General features: G+C 43.7%; 8 protein-coding genes across 9 annotated transcripts; 6 read left to right on the top strand and 2 right to left on the bottom strand.

Moving 5' to 3' along the window:
- Nucleotides 1–139: 139 nt before the first annotated feature.
- LOC6586482 lies at nt 140–787 on the top strand. Its single transcript, XM_002012060.4, has 2 exons — nt 140–394; nt 457–787. The coding sequence occupies exons 1-2, from the start codon at nt 270–272 to the stop codon at nt 620–622; spliced, it is 291 nt and encodes a 96-aa protein (XP_002012096.1). The 5' UTR covers nt 140–269; the 3' UTR covers nt 623–787.
- On the top strand, nt 625–4,444 carry LOC6586481 (structure-specific endonuclease subunit SLX4). Of its 2 annotated transcripts, XM_032733279.2 has the most exons (6): nt 625–717; nt 814–1,328; nt 1,388–1,917; nt 1,948–2,311; nt 2,368–2,412; nt 2,475–4,444. In XM_032733279.2, the coding sequence occupies exons 1-6, from the start codon at nt 656–658 to the stop codon at nt 4,298–4,300; spliced, it is 3,342 nt and encodes a 1,113-aa protein (XP_032589170.2). In that variant the 5' UTR covers nt 625–655; the 3' UTR covers nt 4,301–4,444. The 2 variants fall into 2 exon arrangements, with proteins under 2 accessions (XP_032589170.2, XP_002012095.3); XM_002012059.4 differs by having other exon boundaries at nt 1,388–2,311.
- A 787-nt stretch (nt 4,445–5,231) lies between these two features.
- On the top strand, nt 5,232–6,597 carry LOC6586480 (ADP-ribosylation factor-like protein 5A). The gene has a single exon (XM_002012058.4). The coding sequence runs from the start codon at nt 5,715–5,717 to the stop codon at nt 6,252–6,254; it is 540 nt and encodes a 179-aa protein (XP_002012094.1). The 5' UTR covers nt 5,232–5,714; the 3' UTR covers nt 6,255–6,597.
- A 220-nt stretch (nt 6,598–6,817) lies between these two features.
- On the bottom strand, nt 6,818–8,368 carry LOC6586479 (ras-related protein Rab-43). Its single transcript, XM_002012057.4, has 4 exons — nt 7,975–8,368; nt 7,813–7,897; nt 7,150–7,406; nt 6,818–7,091 (listed from the first exon to the last, which is right to left on the bottom strand). Exons 1-4 carry the CDS (start codon nt 8,185–8,187, stop codon nt 6,987–6,989), a joined length of 660 nt encoding a protein of 219 aa, XP_002012093.1. The 5' UTR covers nt 8,188–8,368; the 3' UTR covers nt 6,818–6,986.
- A 783-nt stretch (nt 8,369–9,151) lies between these two features.
- LOC6586478 (glutathione S-transferase 1) lies at nt 9,152–10,033 on the top strand. The gene has a single exon (XM_002012056.4). It carries the CDS (start codon nt 9,177–9,179, stop codon nt 9,906–9,908), a length of 732 nt encoding a protein of 243 aa, XP_002012092.4. The 5' UTR covers nt 9,152–9,176; the 3' UTR covers nt 9,909–10,033.
- A 351-nt stretch (nt 10,034–10,384) lies between these two features.
- LOC6586477 (glutathione S-transferase 1) lies at nt 10,385–11,215 on the top strand. Its single transcript, XM_002012055.4, has one exon. The coding sequence runs from the start codon at nt 10,481–10,483 to the stop codon at nt 11,138–11,140; it is 660 nt and encodes a 219-aa protein (XP_002012091.1). The 5' UTR covers nt 10,385–10,480; the 3' UTR covers nt 11,141–11,215.
- Nucleotides 11,216–16,477: 5,262 nt separating this feature from the next.
- LOC6586476 lies at nt 16,478–18,519 on the top strand. The gene is made up of 3 exons (XM_002012054.4): nt 16,478–16,891; nt 16,963–17,356; nt 18,051–18,519. The coding sequence occupies exons 1-3, from the start codon at nt 16,549–16,551 to the stop codon at nt 18,403–18,405; spliced, it is 1,092 nt and encodes a 363-aa protein (XP_002012090.2). The 5' UTR covers nt 16,478–16,548; the 3' UTR covers nt 18,406–18,519.
- On the bottom strand, nt 18,489–20,509 carry LOC6586475. The gene is made up of 2 exons (XM_002012053.4): nt 19,449–20,509; nt 18,489–19,164 (listed from the first exon to the last, which is right to left on the bottom strand). The coding sequence occupies exons 1-2, from the start codon at nt 20,403–20,405 to the stop codon at nt 18,976–18,978; spliced, it is 1,146 nt and encodes a 381-aa protein (XP_002012089.3). The 5' UTR covers nt 20,406–20,509; the 3' UTR covers nt 18,489–18,975.
- Nucleotides 20,510–20,709: the final 200 nt, after the last annotated feature.

The raw sequence follows: 20,709 nt of genomic DNA, 5'->3' as shown, positions 1-20,709 counted from the left end.
AAACTCATTAGTTCTCCAAGCATAATATACAAAATTTTTAATTTGTTGATTTATATAATATCATTAATTGCATGTGTAGCAATTGTCAGCTTGTGAATCTATAATTTAGCATTTAACTTGTGACTCCAAGTTCATTTGTTGTGCAGCCCTGGTTAGCGTAGAAGTTCCATCATTTGCATGTTTAGGCGCTTTATTGTTGCGCGCATAAAATGTATTTAATTATATAATTATATAAACACGCTACGAAAACTCAGCTCGGCAGCACGGTAATGGCATCTATTGATACTAGCAAGCGCAAGCCTCGACGCACACAAGGAACACCTTCCTTCCATTATCGCAATCGTTTTGCCTACGCGTTTCTGGCAGCCGGCACATTGCTTTTCGGGCTTTGGACGTAAGTAGATGACTAGAACGCACTGCGCTGCATTGTTGATTTACTTGCAACCTACTTTCCAGTCTGACGCCCATGCAGCGCATAGCCAACGAAAGGTTGCTCAAGGTACTCACACCCACCGACCTGGAGAAGGAGCGTAAGGCCTTGTTCGACTTTGCTGCGCCACGTCCTAGCCAGTTCATCCGAGAGGCCATCGAGGAGGCCGAGCATTTACGCACGGAACGTTAACAAGATAATAGAAATAAGTAGCAAAAACACAAAATGGACAGAGAAACTCGACGAGCAAACTTTCAAAAACTCCAAACCGCGAACTCCAAGCAGCGGTAGGTCGGCCAATGAAACTTTTATTAGTTGTGCTTCAGTTTACTAATAAAATGTTCTAGTCATACTAAAGTTCTTGTTTCCTTTACTACTTTAAGCTCCAGGAAAGCAAGCAGCGTGCCCCTGACTTTGTCCGAGTACTTCGATCAAGCTGAGAGCTCGAGCAATGCTGCAGCAGCTCAGTCCGAGGAGCAGGAGCAACTCTTTGCCGAGCCCAGTAGGAAGAAGACGCGTGCCAGCCGTCAGGATGCGCCCACTGCTGTGCCCAAGCCCAAGAAGGCGCCCAAGCTGAAAAGTGCGACAACTCAGAAAAAAGCTCGCGGAGGCGGACGGAGTAAGCAGCCTACCATAAGCGACTTCCTGCGCAACGAACAGCTCTTCTCGGAGGTGACGGCACAGCATTGCATTGCCGACAACTTTAGTCCCGATGACATTGAAATGGCGCTGGCCTTGTCCAAATCGGAGGCAGAGAAGCATGGAAGACTTCGACTACAGGACACGGAGGACGAGCGGGAGGAAGTGGTTAACCTAATTGAAGATGCAGCGAATCAGTCAACGGATAATATAAGGCGCAAGCTGCAAAAATACGGCTTCCGCACAGCTGCCAAGGAGGGTGAGTCAATGAACCACTAAGAATGCTTCAATAATCTGTCAATTTACTATTTCTTATAGAATACAATGTGCTCACGTTTGCTGCCGTGCCCAAGGGCAAACGCTGCAAATGGGCAAACAAATTTACGCCTCTCACTTTACGAAATCCGGAGGAGCAGTTGAAGAAGTTACGGGCCAAGGTGGATGCGCTAATGAAGCAACAGGTGCGCACAAAGCTACCGAGCCCAGAGCTGCAATTGCCATTCGAGCTGATCAGCAAGTATCTGCAGCGGTTGCAAGTCAAAGCGGAGCAACGCATCATCCATGAGCCAAGCGAGGAACCTCTCACAAATCTGCCTGCATACTATGTACAGGACCTAATGGAAGTCAGTCGTACACCTGCGCATCATTTGCTAAAGAGCTGGGAGGCCATACCTGGCCGGGATCTATCGCCGAAGCGTGAAAGCGCCGCGAGCCAGCGCAGAAGGCAACAATTGGAGCAGGTCTACAAAGAGCTGGAGGAGCATTTTGGTGCGGCTGCTGAGCAGCGGGAATTGGATGACCTGGAAAAACTGGTGGTGGACAATATGATACAGGATACTAGTCAGCCTGCTGAGCAGGATGAGACCTTAAAAACTGAGGTTGTCATTGAAGAGGATGTGCAGGAGCAGAGCGGGGTGGCTGAGGAGCAAGTGCAAATCACATTAAGCGCTGCGAGTCCTTTAAAGGAGCCGCCGGATAAACGAGCCCGAATGACGCCACAAGTTGAGGAGCTGAGTAATGATAAGGAGAACAGGCAGCCCAGCTGCTCATCAGCTCTGCTCACTTTGCCCACGCAAAGCACGCGCTGCACTTCACCCGATCTCTTTGCGGACTCGGATGATGAGGAGGAGGAGTCGGCCACAGGCAGCGCAGCTATCGAGATGCAAAACTTTTCATTGAAGGTCTACAAGAATATAAGCACCACCGACATGAATAGCTACGAAGTCTACTCCAGTGACGAAGGTAAGGAAAGGGAATTGAATGGAGGAGAACTCATAATGAAATCGCCTCTGTTTCAGTGAAGACTGTAAAAGATGTTGAGGCGGAGCCTGAAACTGTGGAAGGTAAGTTGTTTCCGTAAATCTGCATTACCATAATTAAATTTTTATATGACATTTCTCAACAGAAAATTTTGTGGACTTAACACAGAAGTCAGATTCATCGGAGGCCGCCATGGAAACCCACTCAAGTAAATCTCTTTTCGAGCAGCACATTTTTCCACCAAGTCCCATCATAGACTTCGATGATGATGTTGAATTGAGTGAGCAGCCGGAGCCCTGTGAGATCTCTGAGGAGTTGTATGCCAAATATGCGAGCCAGTCGAGGCAGCCGAAAGCTGACTCAACGGATCATTCCTTGAAAATAAATTCCCCTGCAGCGTCGCTTGCTGCTTCAGACTCAACACTCAGTTTTAGCCAGTTGGAGAACACAAAACTAGCCTTCAGCTTGACGCAATCGTCCGGACAGCTGGAGGCCAGCTTCAAGAGTCCCTTAAGCCGTCGGAGCAACTCCTTTATAGATAAACCCATCTCGCCATTTACAACTCCGCTGAGTCACTCGAATGCAAGCATTGATTTAACGCAAGACAGCGGCGATGACGATGACAATGATAAGGATGATGATGATGACGGTGGAGTGCTGCTCTCTGATGATGAAATCAACTATTCGATTTGGAAGGCAGACAAAGCAGCAGATCGGCAGTCAAGCAGTGAGAGCAGCGACGATGACAGCCCTCCCAGTCCGCCTTTGAAAAAGACGCAAAGTGTGCCGTTCTTTAGGACTATGGATGACCTGGATGCCTATTTGGATGGCTGCATAGAGACTTTCGACAAATCGCGCTCCCCTAATAAGAGCGCACTGAGCAAAGAACGCGCCGAGTTTGGCATCATGGATGCAGCCATCTCTCAGCCCATTACTGACTCAGTGCAGGCACCCCTTGACGACTGGACGGATGCATCCTTTCTGGACACGCCGCCGGAGTCGCGCATTAAACCGCACTCCAGCAGCAGCACCAATAAATTTAAGGAGCTGCTCAACGAAGTCGCGGAATCGGCAGATGATTTCGATGAATTCGATCGCTTGGTGTTTCAGAAAGACGATCAGGATGTCAGCAATGATGTGCCCAGTGGCCTGGATCGGTTGCTGTTAGGCGAGATCAACACAGAGACCTTAACCGAGCCTGCCCAATCTACTGAATCAGTAGCCACACCAGCTGCTCCTGATCAACTAGAGGTAAATGGTCAGGTGTACAATGTGCGCGTCTGCCAGTCACCTAAGCCGGATTTTGTGCTCATGACCGAGTCGGAGCTGCTGCAGCAGCTGTACAAGTATGGCATAAAGCCACTGAAACGCAAACAGGCCGTCAAATTGCTGGAATATATCTATAACCAGACTCATCCTATTATGCTGCCTCTAGAAGAGGAGCCGCAGCAGGTGCCACTGCCCCGCTCCAAATCTACGCCCCTGACTGGCGGCAAAGGGGGCAAGTCTGGCCACGCCCGACTGCTCCAAGCAGCCAGCACTGATTGCCTCACACCCACCGACGCTGACTTCCAGCCCAGTCTCAAGTTTCGAGATGCCTGCGGGTCGGAGCTGTTGCGCTTCTCCCAGACTATGCCGCCGGCGCTCTGCGATGAATTCGAGTACTATATACTGCAGACGAATGTCACCAAGAAGACGCCTCAGCCGCTGCTGCCTCTGCACATAGCCTGGCACAATCTGCTCTGTGCCAATCCCAGCCTGCATGAAAGTGTACTCATGTACGAGCCCATCGACTTGCAGGAGATCTATCTATATTTCAAGCAGCTGGGCCATCGCTACGAGCCCAAGGATCTCAAGAGTTTCTTTGACAGGCGCTGCATCATCTTCCGCTATGAGCTGGCGCCCCCCAGCAAACAGACTCAACGGCATATTCGAAAGCCCAAGTCCAAGAAACCCAGCGGGAAATCCTAGAAATTTTATCTGTCCTTATTATCTTTAGATGTATTGTATATAGCCATATTTAGTTATTCTTTATTGCTACATTTATTAAGTCTTTAAATGTAAATCTTGTTTATTAATGCAATTGTTACTTGGGCCATTTTGCCTTTCTGTAAATCTGATACAATGAATTTCTCTCTATTAATTTTTTGCAAATTTTGAAATATACGAATCTTTTGCTGTACTAAAAAAGCATGTTGGCAATGAGTCCATCGATGACCACCTCCATCACGTGATCTACGTTGGGTGTGGGCAACGCTTCATCCATCATACAAATCTCATTTTTGGTATATTTGTCTATATTTACGAAACACGACTTCGTCGTCTGTTTCCCTTTCAAAAACACTTCACATTTTTCGGCTAGTTTCTCGTTAAATTCCAGATCCAGGTCGAGGTCCGTTATGGGATCAGTAAGAAACTGGTAACACGTAAGAAAGGTTTCCAGGACATTCATTTTATTAACGATAAGTAAATAAAAAAATTTTTTTTTGAAAATATTTTCGAAGCAGCTCGGAGTTTAGTCACACATAAAATGTCAAAAGCTGTAGCTGTAAAAATATGGTTTCAAAAATAAAAATGTGTTTAAGAGATAATATTCCTTTATATATGAAATATAGTCTGGAATGAATTTTGAATATTGGCAAGTGGAACTTCTTTTAGAGATAGAATTAGCCTAATTGAAACGAATATTACTTGAATCACTCGAACTAGCATGCTTAGAAAATATTGGTTAAGTTTTATTATATATTTTGTCAGCTTTCAAAATTGATCTAATTTAACAATGTTAAATTTTAGAACCAACTAAAAGAGTTCGTTATTAACAGTGTCGATATCTCATAAATATCGAAAGGGCAATGCTGAAGTATCGTAACATCGCATCGCCGATATATCGATATGCTGTTCACATATCTAGCTGAAATCGTGAGCAATTTTTGTTTCAACACAAAAACTAAAGCAAAGCCTACCTAAATCGACGTGATAACATAATAACAATAACAACAAGTGTTTGGGCCCAGTGATTAAGAATAGCCATAAAATAAAGAAAAACAAATTGAAGAAACACTAAGGTGCAGCGTGCTGTGTGGTGCGTGAACCAGACAAGCTGAGAGTGAGTGCATAATTTACAGTTGGCCTTCCGCTGCGCAACAACAAAGGCATCGTGAACGACAACCCACACGCTTACGCACACATTGACGCACTCTCACACACGCGCATACAGTGTGAAACGGGCATATATACATATGCATATATGCGCATAGATTGCGATACCTGCGATTGTGTGATTTTTTTTGTCACCAATTAACAACAAATACGTCCGCTTCCACACATAGGCAGGGACACACACACATAGACACCCGCGCGCGCCCAAACTAACAATAATTTGGAGATGGGGCTATTACTGTCGCGTCTCTGGCGTATGTTTGGCAACGAGGAGCACAAACTGGTAATGGTTGGCCTCGACAATGCGGGCAAGACAACAATATTGTATCAGTTTCTGATGAACGAAGTTGTCCACACGAGTCCCACGATTGGCTCCAACGTTGAGGAAGTCGTCTGGCGGAACATACACTTCCTGGTCTGGGACTTGGGTGGCCAGCAGAGCTTGCGGGCCGCGTGGAGCACATATTACACCAACACAGAGCTCGTGATAATGGTGATCGATTCGACGGATCGCGAACGTTTGGCTGTTACGCGCGAGGAGCTCTATCGGATGCTGCAGCACGAGGATTTGAGTAAAGCCAGCCTGCTCGTCTATGCCAACAAACAGGATCTGAAGGGATCGATGTCAGCGGCGGAAATCTCCAGGCAATTGGATCTCACCTCGATCAAGAAACATCAGTGGCACATCCAGGCGTGTTGTGCGCTAACGGGCGAGGGACTGTATCAGGGCTTGGAGTGGGTTGCGCAGCGCATTAAAAACAAATGACAGACAGAAAGACAGACGCAGATGCAGACGCAACTAGCTTATAGTTAAACAATTAATTTAGACAAATAAATAAATTTTTTATATAATTAATTGTAAATGTAAAGACATAACTAATTATACGAATGAGAAAGCGAAATGAGAGGGAAAGCGAAAGCGAAAGGTGGAAAGAGAGAGAATTGTTTGGAGAGACGCTTCACACACACACACACTTATGTCAAGAAAGCCCCTCAATAAAATTAAATCTATATTATTATGTATGTGTATGTATATGTTACGAACTAAGCAGCCAATTAAATAACTTCCAATAAATTTATAAAATAAACAAGTTTTTATTTTCTGAAAATGTTTGATTTTTTTTTGTTTTTTGTTTTTGTTTTTAATACAGAATTGGACGTATTTTATTTACTCTGTTATCGAAGAACTAATGAAGAGAACGTGAATTCTAATTGACGTTGTTGACGTTGTTATTATTCTTGTTGTTGTTGTTTGTGTAATGTGATGTGTGAAATTGTTTTGTACTCTAGCCACCAAAATAAATACAGTTATATATATAAACATAGATATGTATGTTAAATGAATAAATTAAGTTTTAGTTACTCGTCTCAGCGAGTAGAAGACATACAAAACATTAACAAAATAAAATATAATGTATAAATACTAAAAATTATAGCCACATGAACATTTGATCACAAAAATAAAATCAAAATCCAAATCATAGGTAAATGGAGTTGTCTATGTGAGATTGCAGGAGCTGCTGCAGCTCTTCAGCGGTTTGCTCTGGCCCAGCTGCACGGTGTTCTCATCCAAGGCCTGGACGTTGCTCGAATCGTGTTGTCGCTGCGAAGGCATAAGAAGTCAATCAAACTGCATTTCAATTGATGTCTGTCACACCCACCTTTAGTTCCGTGGCCAGACAGCGAAAGGCATCTTCGACGTTTGTGTTCTCCTTGGCGGACGTTTCCATCACGAATAGGATTTCAGGTATATACTGACACATTTGGCGCGCCTCCTCAAAGTCCACCTCGCGCTCGGATTCCAGGTCGCACTTGTTGCCAATCAATATGATCAGCACATTGGAGGCTGTATAGCGCCGCACCTCCTCGATCCACTTTTGCAGATTGGCAAATGTCGCACGTTTCGTTATGTCGTAAACTGTCATAAAAAGAAGTGTTTAACAACCATTCTCCACAGCTGATAAGGGGGCAAAGCGAATGCTATTAAAATCACGGCGCACTCGATAGTAATAGAAATATGTGCGGCCTTCCGCTTATCAGCGAACGGGCCATGACAATAGGATCAATAGGTCATGATAAGAGTTGCCGGGGCATTAGCTACCTAGTGTTTGTCAGTCAGACTAAAGAGGGGTATTATGTTTTACATAACAGGTGGCAGAGGGTAGATATATGTATATATGTAAACTGCTGAATCCTGCTCTTCCGTAGGTCCTTACATTTATAGAGTTGGCTTCAACCCATCACATCTATTGACTAATATAGTATTCCAGGGTATCTCCCAGTCGATCAGCTACTCCAACCTGCATTTTTTGGCATTTACTCACCAATTATGACACCATTATTGGCACGGTAATAGCTCTGAGTAATGGTGCGAAATCGCTCCTGTCCAGCGGTATCCCAAATTTGTAGCTAGTTTGAGGAAGTACCAGAACACAGACAGCATTATTATAGCTCATATGACATTGGCATTTGCGCAGATGTCTCACCTTGACTTGCTTGCCCTCGACTTCAATGGTTTTCATTGAGAAGTCGACGCCAATGGTGTTCCCGTGCCGCTCCACATAGTTGCCCGTCTTGAAGCGCTGCAGTATTGATGTCTTGCCCGTGCAACAGTCCCCGATGAGCACAATTTTGAAGAGGAAGTCGAAATTCTCTTCGTTGGGCAGTGCCATCAGTGTTTGGGGATTCCGTGCCGTCATTTCGTCTTTCTGTCCAGCCACGAAACGTTGCGGCTCCGTGAGCGTCCGATGGTTGCGGTGGTTGTGCAATTATTTAGTGTTTGGCATGGAAAATGTTTAATTTTCTGTTTTAATTCGTTGATAGTAAGGAAAATGCGTTGCACAAAGACTGTGTGTTGTTGTGCCCTGTCAACATTGCGCTGTGGGGTATATTGATTCAATAGAGATTTGGTAATTTGTCCAAGTAGAAGCAACTTAAATGCGAGTTTCTTTGCCGATAATAACAGATTTCTTTTACTTTAATTATTTTACAATTGTTTAATGGTAGAAAAACGCTTTAAAGTATATCAAATATCTATATGACAGCATTGAGGCTTCACTTAGTGCAGGGTATTTCATCGTCTCATCTCAGTCTTTTTTTGTCTGTTTCGCTGCTTGCAGGTGTGTGCTAGTTGGTGACATTATGCAGTACTGCTAATTTAGCATTTAGCAACACTGGCCAAGTAAAGCGCGCAATTATTCATTTTTAAATGCAAGTAAATAATGCGTTTCGAGATTGCAGATTTTTAGCATAAACTAATAAACAGTTTCGATAGTAAATACTCAATGTCTGCTTGTCTTATATATAAGTATGTAATTAACAACTGTATACTGTGTATGATACGCGTATTAAGATAATATTTATTTTACCTGCCTTGCTTGATTGGCTTATCTATATCGTTTGTTTGAAAATTACATCAACAGATAAGGTGCCACAAATTGTAACGAAATTGTTTAGAGAAACTAAAGTGCACAAGTGTGTTTATACTAAGCTGCATTATACTGAAAAAGTTTATTAAATGCGGCTTTGCAGCTGGGCTTCGAATTAAAGAAATTTGAGCACCGAGAAAAATTCTGTTTACATTCATCAATTTATAGAATGAGCTTTTTACTCAGAATGTATCGCCGGCTCAAGAGCTCTATAAAAAGCTCGAGCTGCATATATGAAGCCCTAGAAGTCGAACAGCTCTATGCAGTTGCCGGATACGCCCCGATTAAATAGTTGCTTTTTCTCTTGTCTGTGTTCAGAGTTGAATTTAAGTATGTCGAAATTGGTGCTCTACGGCATGGACATAAGTCCCCCAGTGCGTGCCTGTCTTCTGACCCTGCGTGCGCTCGATGTGCCCTTTCAATATAAAATCGTTGATCTGTTGAGTGGCGAGCATAGAACTGATGAATTCATGCAGAAGAATCCGCAGCACACGGTGCCCCTCTTGGATGACGACGGTACCTTAATATGGGACTCTCATGCTATCTGTTGCTATCTGGTGGATAAGTATGGAAAATCGGACGATCTCTATCCGAAGGATCTAGTGAAAAGAGCTAAGCTGGAGCAGCGCTTGTATTTTGATGCCAGTGTTCTATTTATGTCGTTGAGGAACATATGTGCGCCATATTTCCATAAGAAGGTCACGACAGTGCCCCAGGAGAAGATTGACAACATTATCGATGCTTATGGTCATCTGGAAACCTTTCTGGGTGACAGTCGTTATTTGACTGGCGATACTGTGACAATTGCCGATTTCTGCTGTGCCGCTACAGCATCTTCTTTGCCTGCCATGGTGAGCATCGATCCGGAGAAGTATCCGAAGATTACCGCCTGGCTGGACCGTCTCAGTGAGCTTCCATACTATAAGGAGGCCAATGGAAATGGTGCTGAGGAGTATATTGAAATGCTTAAGGGTGCATTTACTATTGTCTAAAAAAAAAATATTAATACTTTTTATACATACATATTTATAAATCTACTTCATTCAATAAAATATCGATAGTAATGTGAAAATTTTAGTTGTAATAACCAGCAGCTGGGTTGTACAGCACTCACGCACTTGATGCAGTCTGGCAGCACTGGGTCGAGTCAAACGTTAGCATTTGAATGTTGATTGTGAAGACTTTAAACCCGTCTTATCTATATCGTTTTATGACATCACATCAATGGGTATTTCAAATTTTAAGAAAATGTATGCTTAGCGATATTATTAGTTGCTTATATTAATGCAGAAGTTTATTAAAATAGTTTATGTTGCTGGGCTTCCAATTAAATGAAATTTGAGCGGCGACAACTTTGTTTATTTCAATCTATTAATAGATTGAGCTTTTCACTCATTTTACTTAGTCGGCTCAACAGCTCTATAAAAAAGCTCGCTCAGCATATGTGAGGCCTTAGAAGTCGAACAGCTACATACGTATTTGCAGTTACCGGCTACACCCCGGTTCAGATAGTTGTCTGCGCTCTTGTCTGTGCTCTTATCTGTGCTCAGAGCTGAATTTAAGTATGTCGAAATTGGTGCTCTACGGCTTGGACATAAGTCCCCCAGTGCGTGCCTGCCTTCTAACTCTGCGTGCGCTCGATGTGCCCTTTGAATACAAAATCGTCGATCTTTTGAAAGGAGAGCATAGAACTGAGGAATTTTTGCAGAAGAATCCACAGCATACGGTGCCCCTCTTGGATGACGACGGTACCTTAATATGGGACTCTCATGCTATCTGTTGCTATCTGGTGGATAAGTATGGAAAATCGGATGATCTCTATCCGAAGGATCTAGTGAAGAGAGCTAAGCTGGAGCAGCGCTTGTATTTTGATGCCAGTGTTCTCTTCATGTCGTTGAGGAACATAAGTGTACCGTATTTTTACAAGAAGGTCACGACAGTGCCCCAGGAGAAGATAGACAACATTATCGATGCTTATGGGCATCTGGAAAACTTTCTGGGTGATAGTCCCTATTTGACTGGCGATACTGTGACAATTGCCGATTTCTGCTGTGGCGCTACAGCATCATCTTTGCCTGCCATGGTGAGCATCGATCCGGAGAAGTATCCAAAGATTACCGCCTGGCTGGCACGCCTCGGTGAGCTGCCATACTATAAAGAAGCCAATGCCAAGGGAGCTGAGGAGTACATTGCATTACTAAAAGATGTATTTACTATTGTCTAAAAAATGTTGATATTTTGTTGTTACATAAATTTGATTAAATAAAAAATCGATAACAATGCGATAGTTATGATTGTTGCAGACAGCATATCAATTCTGCAACACTCACTCAGTCGACGCAGTCTGGCAACACTATGCCACGTTGAACGTTAGCATTTGAATGTTATTTGCAGACTTTAAATCTATTCGAAGCGCCAACCATTACGCAAGGCCAATAAAATGGGTTTGCGGCTTTTATTTAAATGAAGCAATAGCAAATGGAAAGCGTTTAGCTGTGTGAAATTATGTCAATCAGCGTGCAACGCTTCATTAAAGCCAACGGCACGTACGCGCAAGGGTTCGCTGATAACGATTTATTCGATTTACATGAGCCTCAATAAATTTTCACCACGTACTTAATGATGGCGCCATTTACGCGTCTAAAATTGTCTTAATTAAGTAGTAAATATTTATGAAAAATGGCTATAATATAAAAATTAAAATATTTACATTTCACATTTTCGCCTCAGCTATTTTAATTGTTTTCCCATATGCAGAACCTTGACCCAGTTTTCTAGACTTCTGGACTCACTTTCAAAGCGAAACGGCAGCCTGTTATGGCTCACGCACACGTCTTGGTTAGCTGCTTGTAAAGCAAGTTCTAAATTGTTCAAAACTAGACAAGCGCCTGGACAACTGGCCAAACGCCTTGTGGACAGCACTCGATTGGAAAACCGCAACTGGCATCTCTTGGTTGTACGCACAGTCGCATTCAATACGCATGGAAAGTTTGGAATGACCAGGCCCAGAACTCATGTCGATTGTGATGAACGTTAGTGAAACTAATTTGCTGCCTCTGTGGCACGCGACCTCAATTTGATGGAGGACTATGACTCATGGCACTTCCTAGTTCATGGCTCATAGCTCATAGCTCTGTCTGCTTTTTGGCAAAGAGGAAATCAAACGCACACACTCAATCGGCCAAGACCAAAAGCCAACGCCAACAGCAGCACCAAACACTAAGACCAAGACCAACACCAAGTCCACGTCCATGTCTTGCATACAGGTTTATCGTTTTGGGTAGCTTCTGCCTATGTCTCGCCTGCTCGCCCGCCCCTTCTTCAAGCGCTCGCCTGTGCATTTTTTCGTGGCGCTTTTATCGCTTGGCTCAGCCGTTGGCCGCTTTAGTTGAATTTGAAACGTTTGCGCGCGCGGTTGACTGCCCGTTCGCTAGCTCTGCTCCTGCTTCTGCTGCAACCAATCAGAAACGTGCAACTTCTTGTAACGGTTAACAGCTAAGGATGCACAAAAACTGAATCCAAAGAAGATACAAGAAAAACGTGCGACATAAATAAAAAAGCGAAAACAAAGTGAAAAAAATTGACAAGAATTTCAGCGAATCTAGAAAAGTGAGTTTTTTGGGTTCGGCTCTAACTGGGTCAAGGAGCAGCCAAACTTAGTTAGAGTTAACCGTTAAGCCAGCGACTTATGTAAGAATGTGTAATAGAGGTAGTCAATACAAAAAAATATATATTTTGTATATATATATATATTTATATACTTATGCAAAGACTTTCTACAGTTTGTAGTTTGATTGAAATTTTGTGATTTTTGATTTTTAAATGCGCATCACGCAGCAACAAACAAACTGACGAAAGAGAAATATATATATTATATATATTTTATATAGTGGACATCACTTGCACTTTCCTTTGCCCAACATTGCCTTTCCCAAAAACTGTTTGTTGTTGCTCACTTCTAATTGATTATGCAGCGCCTGTTACATAGCGGCGGTCATAAAACAAAAGACTTAGGACACGAACTCGCTGCCACAAGCGCGTTTAATGGCACGCAGCATATGTGTGCGAGGTCTGCTTACAGCGTAATGTGTGCTTTGTATTCATGAGTCTATCTATTTTGTGCGCTTCACAGTAACCAACACTCAGATATTATACAACTTCCATTCCAATCTTCGAAAATATCATCCTTTATGATCTTGTTCAGCTGATCCTGCGATGACTTCTTTATCTACTCAATCGTCACGTAGCATGCACTTTCGTGTGCTTCTTCTTCTGTTGCGGGCAGAAGTAGTTGCAGTGGGCTAGGTTTGGGCTTTGAGGTGCATACTATGCCATCACACAAGTTCCTTTGGGTCAAACCTTTGATTGAGATTCCTTGATGCATTCTTTGCCATAATTAAGAATAGAAGCCGGTCTATACTAGGGCTATCAAAATAGCGGAACTTAGCATCGCTGAGGCTTATAATGTCATAGCAAGAAAATCAAAAATAGTTTATACTTAAGCCAACGCAATTCATAATTCTCGCTACTTTTTGAGCAGCCCTCGCATATGCATAAATACGCATTTGCATATATAAATATATAGCACTTGCTTTTTAAACAATTAATGCATGCATAAAATAAATTTAATTTCAATAAAGTTTTTTTTTTTTAATTTTTTTTTTGTAATGTATTTTACCTGCATTCAAGCTGTTGACCCAAATTTCCATTTCATTTCGCTTTTGTTTTGTTTTTTGCTTTTTGTTGTTACTGAGAATTCTTTTTATTGACTGGTTTCTCGTTTGTTGTTGTTGTTGCTGTTGCTGTTATTGATTTCTGGCAAACAGGAAGCAAAATGTCGTCTACACACACACACACATATGTAGCCATATCTATATATATCTATAACTTGATGCCAATTAAAGCTGCGCTTGCACTAATTCGCCTTAAATTGCAAATCTTTTCACTCTTCGCTCGCCGCATACCACAAACTGACATATGTTGCGTGTCTGTTGCTGTTTGTTGTTGTTTGTCGACTGTGCTGCTTGTGCGGCTTGTGTAGCTAAAGGCGTTGCTCTGATTTGCCATAGAAATCAAAACTATCCTGTGCAAATTCGCTGCCATTGGCCACAATGCGTCTGTCATTGTCAACGAGCAGCAGACGGCTGCAGCAGCACATGCCTTTGAATACCCTGTACACATGTGTCGTAGGCTATATTGGTTGAAAGTTTGGCTATTGAAGTAGAAGATTTAAAGTTATTAAAATAAATGTTTACAATTTGTTACCTAAAATTACGGAAGTGCTGGCAATCAGATTGTTTGTTCTATAAGAAAAGATGGAAGAAAGCTTTACTGATTATATAAAGAATATTTTTTATAGAAGTACATATCTCTCAAGTTCTTTCTCTCTTTTACACTATCATTCGCAGTCAATTTTTGTACGTTTCTTTCGTTCCATCTATCTGTTTCTACAAGGCGTATATATTTTTTCTCTTTTTTACTCTCTTATTATATATTATATTATTTTTGTATTATATATATATAATTATTAATCTCAATCTGTGCTCATCTCTTTCTGTAAATCTATTTGTCTCTATTTCTCTCTATCTATCTATCTATCTAGATCTAGATCTAGCTCTCTCTCTTTCTCTCTCTCTCTCTCTATCTATCTATCTATCTCCCACTAACTATCGCATCTCTCTCTCTCTTCAACTCTTCATCTAGGGTATCTCTACAGCCTCAACAGCTCGCCTCTGTCAACACTCTTACTTCTCATTGTTGTCATTCATAGGCAGAGAGATGAAGAGAGATTCAGAGGCAGTTGTTATCTCGCTGACATTCTTGGAGTGGTGCTATCAAAACGCTGCCCAACATTGGATGCCATAGCAATTGTAACTGATTCTGACCCAATTTCTCTTTCAGGCTCAAGTGCCTCAAATTGCAGTTGCACCTGCCTGGCTTACCTGCAGCACTCGCCATTGCTAATTACACACGGCAGCAGAAATTTGTTTGAACAGGCCAACGACACGCCCCTCCTGTTAACTGTGCCGCGTCAGCTATTCTTCTTTTTGCTCATTTGCATGCAAAATTAGTGAGCAACTTTTTGCTTCTTCTTCTGCTTTTTTTGGGGGAGTGAAACTTAGACGAAATACCCTTGCAGCTGCTGCAACAAAATCATTTTTTAGTGGCAACCTCAAACGGAATCACGTTTGGTGTGTGTGTGTGTGTGTGTGTGTGGCATAGAACCTGTTGGCCTCGCACTCTTGACAGCCGCTGGGAAAGTGCATTAGAATCAAATATTGGCCAGATCAGCATGTCTAACGGCTCGGCGGCTCAATCCTGTGCAACCGGCTGCTGCTGCATTGCATCATCTATAGATTTGAAATGCGAGCATCATGCGAAGCCATGCAAACGGGTAAAAGTGCGTCGAGAAATTGCTGATAAAGAATGAGAGAGAGTGAGCGAGAGCGAGGGGGGGGAGGTAGGTAGAGAGGCAGAGGGATGCAGCTTCTTCTCCAGCTGCTGGAAAAAGTGTTCCATTTTGCACACGCTTATGCTTCTTAGAGTGAAATTTCTCAGCAGGTTTTGGCAATGCCTTAGAATGATATACGAGTACAGTGATAACTATGTGGATGAACAGTCTGTAGAGATCTTGATGCCGACATTTTGTGCATCTTGTTGTTATAGAAGTAATAATTTAGCTCTTGCCAGTTGCTGTCTTGGAAGCAAGTAAAGATTGCTCTTTATACTCATAAAAAATAAGGAGACGACGAATTGAGCTGATATAGGAGAGTCTATTTGCATGTGTGTGTCTTTCTGTGTCCTTTTCTTTATCATTTCGTTAGTGTTCCTTGCCTTTCTGTCTGTTCTCTAGTCCGACCATCTCAGCTTTCATTCGCTTTCCCGCTTTTCTATCCGTACTTCTCCCCATCCTTCTGTCTGTCCTCTTCTCTATCGTCTATCCGTTTGTCCTTTCATCTGTCGACCTGTATTTAGGTATAAACACGTTGATTCCAGAACCTAGATGAGCTAGAAACTCTAGATCTCTTGTCTTTTCATTGCCATGTAATCGATTATGAACATTACTAAATCATATCTCTTACGTGTTTGCAGTTGCTGATTAAAAGAGAAGCTTCCACTTGCAGCAAAGCTAATCTATAGCTGAGACTGGTATCCCAGGCATTCGCTCATATTGAGCGTAGAGTTTCAGCTTTCACTGCAATGCAGCAAGAAATAGAATTCACATGTGCCAAAGACTCAATTGTTTTGCTAGTAATCAGAATCGGTTGTTAACGGTGCTTAAATGTTGGCCAGAATGGCTCGAGTTTGAGTTTGAGCTCGGGCTCGGGCTTTCAGCTTTCCCGAAAACACAAAGAAAAACTAGATTTATGTGTCTCTCGGCCAGTTCGACTCTTCGACAGGCAATCAGGCAAACCAGTTGCCAATTGTTGCTTGTGGCTGCGCCATTTCGATGCGAATGAGGAGAATGTTTGATGCGATTTCAGCTGCGGTTATATAACAGTTAGATCATATTCATATGGCTGCTAAGCGCGCCAAGTTGTTGTCGGAGTCTTGCGTCTATTCTCTTGAAGCCAGTTCGTTGTCTAAGTCTTTCGTTTTCTTTCTCCGCATCTATTCCCATGATTACGCAGCATGCGTGTACATCGGCATTCGCAGTCGGAGCAGCAGCTATTAGCGCTGCTAATCTGCCTTTGGACAGCTGCGGCTGCAGCTATGCACGGCCTGAATGACGGCGCAGCAGCGACGCCAGCCACCGCCGCCCAGCTAGCGGATGCTGAGGCTCAGCCACAAATGGATTCAGATGCGAGTGAGGCGCACATACGCAAAAAGCGTCTCGTTTGGATTACGGATGACGGCCGCTTGGCTCTGCCGCCCGGCACCTCATTGACATTCACGCCGACGATTGCGATGCCTATGGTCAGACATCCGCCTGAAGGCTTCTTCTCCAACCTGAGCATCAGTTTTCCCGTCACAAGTGAGTTGTTGCTCGAAAAGTTGTTCACTGAGCAGCTGCTTAAGCTCAAAGTTGTCGAAAATCACTTTCAGTTGACTTTGACAAGCTCGGCCTGACGGACAATCAAAATCCGCTCGGGGATCTGCCCTTCTTCGCGCGCTCCTTTGGCCACGGCGCTGGCCAGCTGGTTGGCGAGTACGTCGCCCGCTACCTCCACGTGCAGCGCCGCAAGCGGGATCTCAGCGCCCAGCAGAGCAGCTCGCCCTACAGAGTGGAGGACACGCTCCAGTACCCGCAGCTGCCGGCGGGCTTCCAGCACATCTTCCATGGCGGCGAGCGGGTGCTGCTCTACGGCGTCGTCGAGGACTTCTTGGCCACCTTCGGCATGGACGGCAAGGCGTGCATGCTGCGCACCATCTGCGAGATGCACTCACGCAGTCTCGACAAGTTTGGCGTCTTTGGCGAGATGACCAAACTGTTCCTAACGTAAGTAACGCACCCCAAACAGGCATAAACCAGGCCCACAACTTTCGAGCCAGAGACGAACTGAATAGAGAAAAATTCGCTGACCGATTAGGCTTTTTATACGTGCAGCAGGCAGGCCGCATAATAAAAATCACGAATTGCCTTAAGGCTCAAAAGCAATTTGAGCAGCGTTTAGGACTTGCTTTGTATTTCAATTTGATAGATTTTTAGCTATAGTTCTACAGCAGTTTTAAAGCCAACTTGACTACAATGCCAGCACCTCTAGCTGCATACAGTTTGAAAGTAACTGTCTGTGCATTAGTGTAGAGAAGTTAAGCTACCAATATCTTTAATATTCTCCTCAAGGCTAGAGTCAAGAATTCAGCTTCATTTTTGGTGGGCTTTTTCAAATATTTTCTTTACAGTTTTACAGTAACTGCGTGCTCAGCATAGTTTTAGAGGCACTAAGCAAAAATGATGCAAGACTATCAAAAGTTTTGCTGCAATAGTTTGAGAGTTACTGCTTAGTGCAGTTTTAAGCTCACCATGAAGAGTTTAGCATACAAATCCACTTGTAGCTCTCAGTAGACTCTGTGCAGAAGAGGGCTGATTAATGAATTTATAATAAAAGATGACTATAAATATAGTGATAGCTTAATAGATTACCCTCATACATCCACTTTAGTTAATTGTTATATTTACCTCATTTTCCCAGGGTAACCAAATCACCCTTTGCTGAGCTGCTGCCCGAATATGTGCGCGCGCAGCGGGTGGGCGAGGGCAAGCAGGCGCCCGGCGAATGCTTTCCCTACTACAAGGCCTGCCCCAAGAGCATCTTCAAGGCGCTGTCCAACAAGTACAGCGCACAAGCGACAAGACAGACGACAACAACAACAACGAAAGCAACCTCAACGGAGAGGCCCGTGGGCGAATATCACGAGCAGCAGGCGGTGCTGCTGCCCAACAGCGCTGAGCAGGATGAGCAGCAGCAGCAGGAGCAGGAGCAGCAGCAGGAGCAGGAGCGATTGCAGCTGCATCAAGAGCTCGATGGCAATGCAGTTTTCATGTGAGCAGAGACGCTGGCTGCATCTCTCCTCTGCGTCTCCTAGTTGTAAGCGGCGGCTGCCGAATAATGAGTGCACATTGAAAGTCATTTGCTTGTAATTAACGTACACTAATTTATTTATGATTATTTATATATATTTATATATGTATTATGTATTGATTATCTTGTGTATTTAACTATTTATTGTTAGCTGTAGGCGTTGTTGTTAACTCTCTAGCTAGTTATATATATATATATATATACGTATACCCTGTAAATAAACAAATTTGTGGCATATTTACGCATAAAAACGGCGCCGCATGCGATTCAGATTCACTGGATAAATATATAGGTGTATATGTATATACAAAATTCCAGCTGACAAATGTGTTTGCCCAATTGTCGCGCTTCTTACATACATATTCATATACATATATATATACATCTATCTATATTTCTTTGTATATAAACAAAGATCGTATCAATTGTTTACACTGCGTATACGTAACGTGAGTCCGCTGCTAGTCTTGCAATCTGTGTGCGTGTGTGTGTGTGCGCGTGTGTGTGCTAGGAATTTGTAATTTAATGCCCTGTTTCATATCAGTCCAAACATATGCTTCAGTTGCTCCAGGTGCACGTAGTTCATGTAGTAGAACATGGAGACGTTGCGCGCGATCGCATCCAGCTTGAGCGCCTCCTGCAGGCAGTGCTGCTGGCAGCCCCCGAAGGCGAGCACCTTCTGCATGGCATCGTTGTAGATGATCTGTGTGTGAATGTTGAGCAGCTGAAAGCAACAGAGCTATGCATTAAAAGCAAGTCCAAGTGGACAAACTTAGAGAAATGTTAACGTAATCTAAGTAATCTATTATAGTAGAAAAAAAGCAATTCAGAAAATCGATAATTATCGAATTTCCGGCCATTTAATTTAGGACTCTCAGTAGGTGAAGACTACAGGGCATCTCAATATCCCCAATAATCCCATAAATGAACAGAAAATGATCATTCTATAGGAGTAAGTAGTCCCATATACCCGTCGCACATTTGTCAACATTTACAGGGTATACTCACCTCCATAAACAGCGTGGCCAACGATAGATTGCAATCGCAGCTCATGCTGTAGCGCAGCCGAAAGAAGTGCAAGCCTTTCAGCACGAATATATCCGATATATCGGGTATATTGTTGCCAATGCCGATCTTCACCAGCAGCCGCAGCACGTTGCGATACTTGAGCATGCGCTCGTCCTGTATGAACTGCATGCGCGGCACATAGGGACAGAAGCTGCGGTTGTCGTACTGCGGATAGACCTGCAGCAGAGCCAGCCAATAGTAGATGTTGTTGCAGTGCGCCCAGGCGGGACCCGAGGGCACGAACGGCGGCAACGGGAAGTCGGCGAACTTGAATTGCAAGGCCGGCAGGAAGACGAAAGATATGATGCTCGGCATGCCGGACTCACGCTTCTCGCACGCCAAAATCTCGTGCACGAAGCCCTGATCCCCGATCTCGTGGGTGCGGTAGCTGAGCTTGTAGTGGACTCCGCTGTCGCAGTAGACGGACTTGATCTGGGTGATGGTATCGCGCAGATTGCCGCGCAGCAGCAGCTGCACATTCTCCGGATTCACATAGCCTTTGATAATCATAGGATGCGAGGTGGGCGCATAGAGATTTATGTAACCCGGATGGGCGTCATTGAAGATGGGAGTCACGGGGAACGGCATATAGAAGCGCAAGTACTGCTCAAAGTCCAGTGGCACATCGATTTTGGAGCCTCTGTAGAAGGTGGCCGTGGATAGAAGGTGCTCCAGCACGTATTGATATATCGCATCCTTTTTGCACATAACTTCGCGGATCCGCTTGCAAATGAACTCCGCATCCAGCTGCCAGTCCGCGTCGCCCTCCTCGATTTCCATTAGATCCGATACCCATTTTATGCCCCCCTGAAAAGGGAAATAACCCTCGGGCAGCAGCGCAGGCGAATCTCTCTCACTAATAAGAGCATCGCTCTTTGGAAACATATATTCGCTCATTCTATCTGAAGCTGTTGGTAGCTCAAAGAGTGTACTTCACACTGAATTGCAGGAGCGGAACAAGCACTTGTTGCCGCTTACGCTTTGTTAAATATGACACGCATTCGTCAATCAACATGATGTGCAAATAATAACGTATCGATACTGCACGTAATGCACACGAAGAAGTGCGTAAAATACTTATCCACAGCACCAATAAATTTCACTTTCATCGATTTCATTTTGGCGCCTCATTCATTCAAGTGCTTTGCAGCACTGCTGCACTGTTGCGATGAGCTTGCGATAGTATCGTTGGCAGCGTATC

The sequence above is a fragment of the Drosophila mojavensis genome, unplaced genomic scaffold (genome assembly GCF_018153725.1).
Source record: "Drosophila mojavensis isolate 15081-1352.22 unplaced genomic scaffold, ASM1815372v1 contig_74, whole genome shotgun sequence".
NCBI lineage: Eukaryota > Metazoa > Arthropoda > Insecta > Diptera > Drosophilidae > Drosophila > Drosophila mojavensis.
The sequence above is the reverse complement of the archived record's forward strand: the minus strand, read 5'-3'. Positions and strand labels throughout refer to the sequence as shown.